A 10,327-nucleotide genomic window follows, 5' to 3' on the forward strand; every position below is an offset into this window, starting at 1 on the left:
GCCTTCACACTTTTCCAACATCAGGGTCTTTTCCAGGGAGTCTTCTCTTCTCATGAGATGGCCAAAGTACTGGAGCCTCAGCTTCAGCAATAGTCTACCAGAGTCTTTTAAAAGAAAAATCACTTCCCCGGCCTCTCCAACAAGCAGAGGAGGAAGGGTTCAATTTGCCGATACCCTGAAGTGGGTGGCTTCAGACCAAAGGTTGCTTCAGCTCCAGATGTGAGAACTGCACCCAATGGCATATCACACCTCTTCTCAATCCCAAGCAACCCTATTTAGCCTGCACTATGCCACTCCAAAAGAGCCAGTGTAAGGTGAGCCCAAAGTATTTCACCTCCTAGGTCAAACCAAACCCGAATTCCCAGTACAATGATTAAACTGAGGTCATCATACCTTGGACATACCACGAGAGAACAAAACTCATGGTAGAAGGCAACAATGCTGAGAAAAGTGGAAGGAAGTAGGAAAGCAGAAGGCTTCATATGGAGTGAACTTGCTCCGTAAAGGAAACCATAGTCTTCAGTTTGCAAGATCTGAGTAAGGTTGGTAATGATTAGGGTCTTCTACTCATTAATTTGCAGCATTGCCATCATCTGAAGGCAATCTGGAGACTCATAATAACAAGAAGGGAGAACAAAATTAAGAATAACTTCCTATGAAAATGGCTTAAATGAGGACCTGTATTATGAGTATATGACACCCAGTGTGCAGTAGTGGATACCGTGATAGACTAGAACTATGGAGGCCTGAATTTGAATCCTCACTCAGCCATGGAAGCTCACCAGGGGTGTGGAACTGGTAAAACCACTTCTTAAGTATCTCACTTGCCTTGAAAGCTCTATTAGGGTTGCTATAAGTATGTTCTGACTTGACAGAACATAGCAACAACAATTACGAGTACTGTACAGTATATGTTGACTTCAACTCTGCTAGACCTGTCCATGATGTTATCCATTTACAGTACACCTACATGGTGCTACAAAATACACCAAGCTGCCTTTTCATTTTTCAAAGATTATTTATCTAATGATTGTTGTGGGTTTTTTGGGCTCTTTGGCCGTGTTCTGAAGGTTGTTCTTCCTGACATTTCGCCAGTCTCTGTGGCCAGCAGCTTCAGAGGACAGCACTCTGCGCTCTCTCTGAAGATGCCGGCCACAGAGACTGGCGAAACGTCAGGAAGAACAACCGTCAGAACACGGCCAAAGAGCCCGAAAAACCCACAACAACCATTAGATACCGGCCGTGAAAGCCTTTGTGAATACATTATTTATCTTAGTTGCCATCTTTGTGGCTTTCCACCAAAGGGAGTGAAATACACTAGCTTTTACTGACATTCTCAACACTGTTAATTTTCCCCATGGAGAGAATAAAACATAAGCACACAAGAACTTGCTTTCAACCAATATAATCTCTTCCCTGGTCTTCTTTTCATGTTAAAGTTGGTGACATTTAATATGCCAGTTTAAGGGGAGGCTTATGCCAGAATAAAGTCAAATCTAACTTTTCTGAGTTTATTTGCAAGAAGGCCCAGCAGCTAGCAAGGACTCGGCATCTCTGTTTGAGCTGCTTTCCCCTCTCAGCAACCATACATGCCAACCAGTCTCGTGAGGTAGAGAAGACACAACCACAGATGGAAGATATAGTCAACTCCTTTTGAGAGGGTCTTTTGAAAGTTTGCTGTAAATCAAAAGTTGAGCTGGCAGCACACAACAACAGTACAGAGGGCCACATGTCTTCCATCATCAAAATGCCAGCTACGACTACAACCACAAACACACACACCATTGGTATGTCGCATTGCCAGCGCAGGCCTGGCTGATGGGGGACACGAGAGAGGGCCTTCTGCGTGGTAGCTCCCAAGATATGGGATGATTTCCCTCGGGAGATCCGGCTGGCCCACCTCCCTTTTATCCTTCCACTGACAGCTGAAGACACACCTTTTTAGGAAGGCTTTGAACAATCACGACTGAGTCCCTGAATGCCATATATTAGTTAAGACTGTTTTCAATGTTTTGCCTGTTTTAATTATTCAATGCATTTTAATCAGTTTTATAGTTTGTTTTTAATGTATACCTTACTGTGTTTTTTAAATTATGTTCTTTTTTAATACTGTGAGCCACCTTGAGTCCCCGTATCTGGAGAAAGGCAGGCTATAAATAAGACAGATAAATATAAATAAAATAAATATCAACCCCATTTGATGTTTAATATTTATATAGCTCTTGTTCTAAGCATTTGAAGCTTTTCATACACAGTAACTTGCTCACTCTGAGTACTGAAAAAGAGTACTAGCATTTTTATCCCTCTCTCAAGAGACTGAAAGACAGTGGTTTTCCTAATACTACTCTCAGGAGGTACATGTGGAATTCTCTCCCTTTAAATACTTGGCTCTCCTCCTCTTTCCAGTAGTGATGTATGGACGTGAGAGCTGGACGATAAAGAAGGTAAACACTGAAGAACTGATGCTTTTAAATTGTGGTGCTGGAGGAGGCTCTGGAGAGTCCCCTGGACTGCAAAGAGAACAAACCTATCCATTTTGAAGGAAATCAACCCTGAGTGTTCACTGGAAGGACAGATCCTGAAGCTGAGGCTCCAATACACTGGCCATCTCAATAGAAGAGAAGACTCCAAGGAAAAGACCCTGATGTTGGGAAAGTGTGAAGGCAGGAGGAGAAGGGGATGACAGAGGATGAGATGGACGGACAGGGTCATCGAAGCGACCAACATGAAGTTGACCCAACTCTGGGAGGCAGTGGAAGACAGGAGGGCCTGGCATGCTCTGGTCCATGGGGTCACGAAGAGTAGGGCATGACTAAATAACATCTCTGCCTCTTCATTTATTAAATCCAAACACTTTGTTCCACTAAATCTATGAAACAGCACCATGTTACACCAGGAACATATGAGCAAAAAGTGTTTCTCAGCATGTGCTGCTTTCCCTCAGCACCACAGATAGTACTGTACCCAGACTCTCAGGGTCTGTTCACACAACATGCATGTCCACCACCTGACAGCCACATCCTAAATGAAGGAGACACACCAGAAAGACTGGAGCCTAGAAATTTCACCCTCATCTGGCACTGATTCATAGGCATTATTTCTCATCAGGGAGAGTTCACACATTTCCCTGACAGTCAGCAAGTGTTGAGAAACGGTGATGGGGAAAACAACAGCAACAGGTAAAACGCATGTTGTGCAAACCAGATGTCAGGATAAAAACTGCAGGTTCCCACAGCAGGAATACGAAGGAAGTGTTTCTCTACCTACACATTGGCAACAAACTTTTCCTTATCCATTTGTTAGGCGCTTTCTGTATTTCTTGTTCCCCAGGAACACAGCCGCACCCCTGAAGCACATGCATGACTGGGTGTCCCTTTAACTGGGTGCCAGCTCTCCAGGTCTGAAAACTAGGCATCCTGACAGGTATGATCCTGCATCTCAGGACAGGTGCCTTAAGAGGATACAACGTTGTGCCCGTTGTGCGTCTCCGGGCATCTGCAATACACACAGGGACAGAAGAGCTCTTGCAAAAGCAAAGCAAATAAACAAAGCAGGACGCGGAGGGGAGGGGGAAGAGAAGAGGGACGACAAATTTCCAAAGTCCTAAAGTAAATGAGCGGCGCCCACGGATTTGCCCACTTCTGGAAGCCATCCAGCAGCTCCTGCGACACGCCACCGCCGCCCTGCTCCCGTGTAACGTGTGAAGGCGAGCCCCTCTCTCACCTGCTTGACCTGGAGGTCCACCACTTTCTGCAGGACGCGCGCCACGAGGAGGGAGATGCTGACGATCAGGAAGGTCATGGCGAGGACGCCCGTCGTGACCAGGCAGAGCTTCCTCATGGCTGCGGGGAAGAAAGAGGCGACTAGGCCGAAGGGACTCGGGAACCAAGGCACCGGCGGAGGGCCCGAGCCGAGCCTAAGCGTGCTGCCCGCCTTCCTCCCACGCCGGGGCGGCCGGCTGCAGCGCCTGGCAAACCGGAGGGCGGCTTCCCTGCCGCGGAGCCCAGGCGACGCCTCCCGCGCTCCCACACGGAGGCGGAGGCAAGGCCCGGGCCGCGCCTTGTGTTGTTGTTGTTCTCCCAGCGGGGAGGGAAGAGGAGGGGACGGGGAGGCAGCGGCCTCGTTCGGGCCCCGAGGGCTCGGGCAGGAAGAAGCGCGGAGAGAAGAAGGGTTGGGTCCCGCGGCGGCTGAGGCGACGACGACGCGCCTGCCCCGGATGAGCTCAGCGCTGGGCGAAGGGGGCAGACGCTCAGCTGCTAGAGGGAGGATGATGAGGATGATGATGACGACGACGACGACTCAGAAGCGCCCTTGTGGTGGCGTTCTGGCTCGTGGTTGCCGTTGTTTTCCTCTCCAGGAACGCCCTGGATGGCGAGGGCACCCATGTGGGGACTCTTCCTCCGATTATTATTTTTATTATTAGCCCGGGCGGTTTTTCTCGTCCACCCGTAAAAAGCGCCACTTTGGGTGACATCAGGCCAAACACATTCCCTCGGCCTCACAGGGTCGTGGCGAGGACCAGATAGGAGGGAAGAGAACCATGTAGTGTACAATGTGTTGGCCTCACAGACTACTTTTACCTCACTTGTATCAGTAACTGTTCTATCCCTCACTGGGAAAAGCAGTAAGAATCAGCGAAGTGTCATGAAAAATATCAGACAAGGATGCAAGACCTTGACTGCGAGGTGGCACTGGTGAAACCACTCCTTAAACATCTCACATACCTAGAAACCCCCCTGGATTGACACAATTTGAAAATGACTTGATGGCATGCAACACTTGCAGTAATTTAATTGCACTCCCCTTACCCACTGTGAAGACAAATTTTGAGCCATTTCTTTTTTGAAAATATTGGGAAATTGCTGTAGGCTGAATTTCTTGACTGTTCAATAGCTATGTAGTCCTCTCTAACACCACTACGGATCCCATGTGTCGCTCTACCTATTACTGTGGCAGATCTTAAGCCCTCTGGGAAGGAAATCTGACAAATACTCCTATGTCATTTACAGCCCCCAATTCCTAAACAGCATACTATCCTTGCTTTTAGTAGAAGCAGCAGTAAAAATTGAGATTATGGCTGGAGAGAGTTTAATTCTAAAATATATATATTTTTAATAAATTCAAAGCATCTAATTAAAAAAATCTAGATTATACAGGGTGTTTTGCGGGTACATGGATCACAGTGGTGTACAAATCAGACAGTCACCTTTATGTGGCTGTACATTTATCTTTGTAGCTTTTAGTTTTAACAATGAGAACTAATTTTAGGGAGAGTACATTTAAAGATTATTTACATGGGTCAGAGGATGGGAAAATAGGAAAATAAATTAGGTTTGCATGTGTGCATTTATTTATATGTGCATACTCAGACTCCAAGGTTTCAGGGCAGCTAACAATGTACACACAACTTGTAAAGAAGGATCCATATATATGAAAGGATTCCCCATCGAAAATACACGGAGAAACTGACCAAAATGAGACAGAAATGTTGGTGGGGAGAAGGAGAAAATAAGAGAAAGCATGTATTTTCTAATATTAAACTTGTTGACACTAAGTACTGTTATTAAACTCCTTAATTATCTTTGGATAATCCCTCTCCCCATAATTTATACTTAAGATTTATTTTATTTTATTTATATGCCGCCCACGCTACCCAAAGGTCTCTGACCAAGATGATCATATCTGTGATAGTCACACCTACACATTTGAAGATGCAGCATTACGAGCTTAATTCACAGCCATGACCTTCAAGGATTTTTTTAATGTGCCAGAGACACAGACAGGCAGAACTGCTTTTAGATTTTCAGGATATGTATGCATAGTGCATGTGACACGCCATCAAGCTTCACCTGATTTTATAGGGACCCTATTAAGGCCTTAAAAGTGGTTTTGCCATTACCATTTCCCTGTGAGTTTCTGTGGCCAAGTAGGGATTTAAAGCCAGGCTTCTGTCTTGAGTTCTAGTTCAGCATTCTAACCACTACACCACACTGGTGAATAGACATAGGTATAAGTCCTTCTCACAGCTCAGCTATACTGTATTACAAAAGCAACTTTTATGCAAAAATTAGAAAACAGATGTAATGTTATTGTATCTGAGTGGAGGTGTTCTGTAAATTCAGTTTTGACTTATTGCAGCCATAAACTCAGAATCCTGATTTTACTGGAGCCTGTGTCCATTTTCCTTAAGGGTTTTGGCTGGGAAGGACGCGAAAGGTAGGCTTTTTGTGGAGAAGTCTGTTTTTTCCTGTCTCTTTGTTCTGGCTCATCACATGGTCTAGTGGGAGGGCCTAGTAGTTTGAATCCTGATTTTACTGGAGCCTGTGTCCATTTTCCTTAAGGGTTTTGGCTGGGAAGGACGCGAAAGGTAGGCTTTTTGTGGAGAAGTCTGTTTTTTCCTGTCTCTTTGTTCTGGCTCATCACATGGTCTAGTGGGAGGGCCTAGTAGTTTGAATCCTGATTTTACTGGAGCCTGTGTCCATTTTCCTTAAGGGTTTTGGCTGGGAAGGACGCGAAAGGTAGGCTTTTTGTGGAGAAGTCTGTTTTTTCCTGTCTCTTTGTTCTGGCTCATCACATGGTCTAGTGGGAGGGCCTAGTAGTTTGAATCCTGATTTTACTGGAGCCTGTGTCCATTTTCCTTAAGGGTTTTGGCTGGGAAGGACGCGAAAGGTAGGCTTTTTGTGGAGAAGTCTGTTTTTTCCTGTCTCTTTGTTCTGGCTCATCACATGGTCTAGTGGGAGGGCCTAGTAGTTTGAATCCTGATTTTCTGGACCGCGCGCCTAACGGCGCGCGAAATACTCTAACTCTATCTCCAACCCCAATATGCTGAATATGGATGTCCTGAAGGAGGGCAGAATTTCAGCTTTAAAAAGAGAATGAGGAGGAGAGTGTGTCACATGAAATTCCCTAATCCTATCTCTTACTTAATTTGGTAAAAGAGAGCAGGCCGGGTAGGTGGGACTCGTCAGCCCTGGAAGGCAGCCCATCTAGGAGAAGGAAAACTCCAAATTTTAACCTCCACTGCCTTGTGGCTATATCCACTTATGGAAAGGGCTTCAGGAGATAACCTCGAGGCAAAATCCGGAGCCGGAGTCCCGGAGGCACTTTCTTTCACTCTGCCAACTCCTGCGACGTTGCTGGAACCAGTTGTATTGGCTCTTGCCTTTCCACTGGACCATTTCAGCGATGTGGAGAGGGGGGATTTGCTGCTTGGGTAACAGCCTATCCTCCATACTATTTTACCCAGGCTTCGTGCTCTGGAGAGGACACTCCAGCTTCGCATACAGCGTCGAAACAACACGGGAAGTAGCAGTTACCGGTTATAAGTCTCTGCTGAATTGGCGTAGAGCAGGACGCCAGGGGCTACTTCTGACGGTGGGAGAGGTCATTGCACCTCACCAGGTAGATACCGCCCGCCTTAAGCTGGGCAGCCCCCAGCCAGTAAGGTGCTACCTCGCCACGGTCTGTTAACCTCACGGGGTGCGTGGGGTTTAGGGTGAAACCCGACAAGCAGATCGACAACCGTGCACCATGCAACAATCATAAGAAAACTTCTGCCCTAAAGCTGGGCACCTGGAATGTACGGACAATGACCCCTGGCTTTCCTGACTACGGCTTTCCTAACGACCTGCAAGAAATAGACGATGTGCGCAAGACAGCTGTCATTGACATGGAACTGAGTAGACTGCAGATGGACATTGTTGCCCTGCAAGAGACAAGACTGCCAGACTCGGGATCTGTCAAAGAAAAAAACTTCTCATTCTTCTGGCAGGGAAAACCATCGAATGAGACCAGGGAATATGGTGTTGGCTTTGCAGTCAGAAACACTCTCCTGAGATGCATTGTTCCACCCACAGTGGGGAGTGAAAGAATCCTGTCTCTGCAGCTCCACTCATCAGCAGGACCAGTAACCCTCATTAGTGCATATGCACCAACACTGTCATCCACTCCAGAAGTGAAAGACAAATTCTACGACGACCTGGCAGCTACTATCAAAAAAGTCCCTGAAAGAGAGTCACTGTTCATTCTTGGAGACTTTAATGCTAGAGTTGGTGCTGATCACAATTCTTGGCCCACTTGTCTAGGCCGTTTTGGCATTGGAAAGATGAACGAAAATGGCCAACGCTTACTGGAGTTTTGCTGTTACTATGGTCTCTGTGTCAGCAACACATTCTTTAATACGAAGCTGCAACACAGAGTTTCCTGGAGACATCCAAGATCCAAGCATTGGCATCAGCTCGATTTGATCCTCACTAGACGTTCTAGCCTTCCTAGTGTTACGATCACACGCAGCTACCAGAGTGCTGATTGCGATACTGATCACTCCCTGGTGTGTAGTAGAGTAAAACTGCGAACAAAGAAATTGTATCACATGAAAAAGGAAGGAAGACCACGTATTGACATCAACAAGACTCGCGATCAAAGAAAAGTGAAGGAATTTGCCCAAGCACTCGAGGAAACCCTTCCAGGTCCAGCTAATGTAAATGCACCTGAACGATGGGAACACTTCAAGAACACTGTCTACAACACCGCCTTGTCCACCTTCGGCAAGAAGACCAGAAAGATGGCTGACTGGTTCGAAGCCCATTCGGAGGAGTTAATGCCAGCCATTGAGGATAAGAGAAGAGCTCTAGCAGCATACAAAGCCTGTCCTAGCGAGTACAACCTGCAAGCTCTTCGAGCCACTCGTAGCCAAGTCCAACAGGCTGCCAGGAGATGCTCCAATGACTATTGGCTTCAGCTTTGCTCTCAGATACAGATAGCAGCGGACACAGGTAACATCAAAGGAATGTATGATGGTATCAAGCAGGCCTTAGGTCCATTACAGAAGAAATCTGCTCCCTTAAAGTCTACTACAGGTGTGATCATCCAGGACCGAGCACAGCAGATGGAACGCTGGGTGCAGCACTACTCCGAGCTATATTCCAGAAAGAATGTAGTAACCGAAGAAGCATTAAATAACATTGAGTGCCTGCCTGTCTTGGAAGAGCTGGACAGCGAACCAACCCTAGCAGAAATAAATGCGGCCTTGGATTCCCTCACCTCTGGCAAGGCACCTGGAAGGGACAACATCCCTGTTGAAGTGCTGAAATGCGGTAAGGAGATCATCATCACCGAACTGTATGAAATCTTTTGTCTCTGCTGGAGGGAAGGTGGAGTACCACAGGACATGAAGGACGCAAACATTGTCACGTTGTACAAGAACAAAGGTGACAGGGGTGACTGCAATAACTACCGTGGTATCTCTCTTCTTAGCGTTGTAGGGAAGCTGCTTGCCCGTGTTGTGCTGAAGAGGCTCCAGGTGCTTGCAGACAGAGTCTATCCGGAATCACAGTGTGGATTTCGAGCAAATAGATCCACCACTGACATGGTATTCTCCCTCCGACAGTTGCAGGAGAAATGCAGGGAACAACAACAGCCACTCTTAGTGGCCTTCATAGACCTTACAAAAGCATTTGACTTGGTTAGCAGGGATGGCCTTTTCAAAATACTTCCCAAGATTGGATGTCCACCTCGTCTCCTTAACATCATCAGGTCCTTCCACGATGGAATGAAAGGCACTGTAGTTTTTGACGGCTCAACATCAGATCCCTTTGACATCCGAAGCGGAGTGAAACAGGGCTGTGTCCTCGCACCAACACTTTTTGGGATCTTTTTTGCTGTCGTGCTGAAGCATGCCTTTGGAACTGCAACAGAAGGTGTCTATCTCCGGACTAGATCAGATGGAAAGCTCTTTAATCTCTCTAGATTGAGAGCGAAGACCAAAGTCCAACTGAAATGCATGAGGGACTTCCTCTTTGCAGACGATGCAGCCATTGTTGCCCACTCTGCTGAAGACCTCCAACAACTCATGAACCGTTTCAGCAAGGCCTGCCAAGACTTTGGACTAACAATCAGCCTGAAGAAAACACAAGTCATGGGCCAGGGTGTGGACTCACCTCCCTCTATTACCATCTCCACACAAGAATTGGAGGTTGTTCATGACTTTGTGTACCTTGGCTCAACCATCTCTGACACCCTCTCTCTAGATGTCGAGCTGGATAAACGCATTGGGAAAGCAGCCACCATGTTCTCTAGACTCACAAAGAGAGTATGGCTCAATAAGAAACTGACAACACATACCAAGATCCAGGTCTATAGAGCCTGTGTCCTGAGCACACTCCTGTACTGCAGCGAGTCCTGGACACTTTGTGCCCGGCAGGAGAGGAAGCTGAACACCTTCCATATGCGTTGCCTACGACGGATTTTTGGTATCACCTGGCAGGACAGAGTTCCAAATAGAGTAGTCCTAGAACGAGCTGGAATTTTCAGCATGCATACATTACTG

The 10,327-nt window shown here is 46.8% G+C and overlaps 1 protein-coding gene across 2 annotated transcripts in view; it reads right to left on the reverse strand.

Annotated features, from left to right (window-relative positions):
- The window catches only part of SCARB2 (scavenger receptor class B member 2), a 30,918-nt gene extending 26,673 nt beyond the window's left edge, over positions 1-4,245 (reverse strand). Inside the window, exon 1 of one of the 2 annotated variants that reach the window (XM_020805217.3) lies at positions 3,724-4,245. In XM_020805217.3, coding sequence (XP_020660876.3) covers positions 3,724-3,840 — 117 coding nt within the window. In that variant the 5' untranslated portion in view covers positions 3,841-4,245. The remainder of the gene's footprint in view (positions 1-3,723) is intronic. The other variant, XM_020805218.3, reaches the window with a different exon arrangement.
- Between the last annotated feature and the right edge of the window lie 6,082 nt (positions 4,246-10,327).

This window comes from Pogona vitticeps, chromosome 5, assembly GCF_051106095.1.
Source record: "Pogona vitticeps strain Pit_001003342236 chromosome 5, PviZW2.1, whole genome shotgun sequence".
NCBI classification, from domain to species: domain Eukaryota; kingdom Metazoa; phylum Chordata; class Lepidosauria; order Squamata; family Agamidae; genus Pogona; species Pogona vitticeps.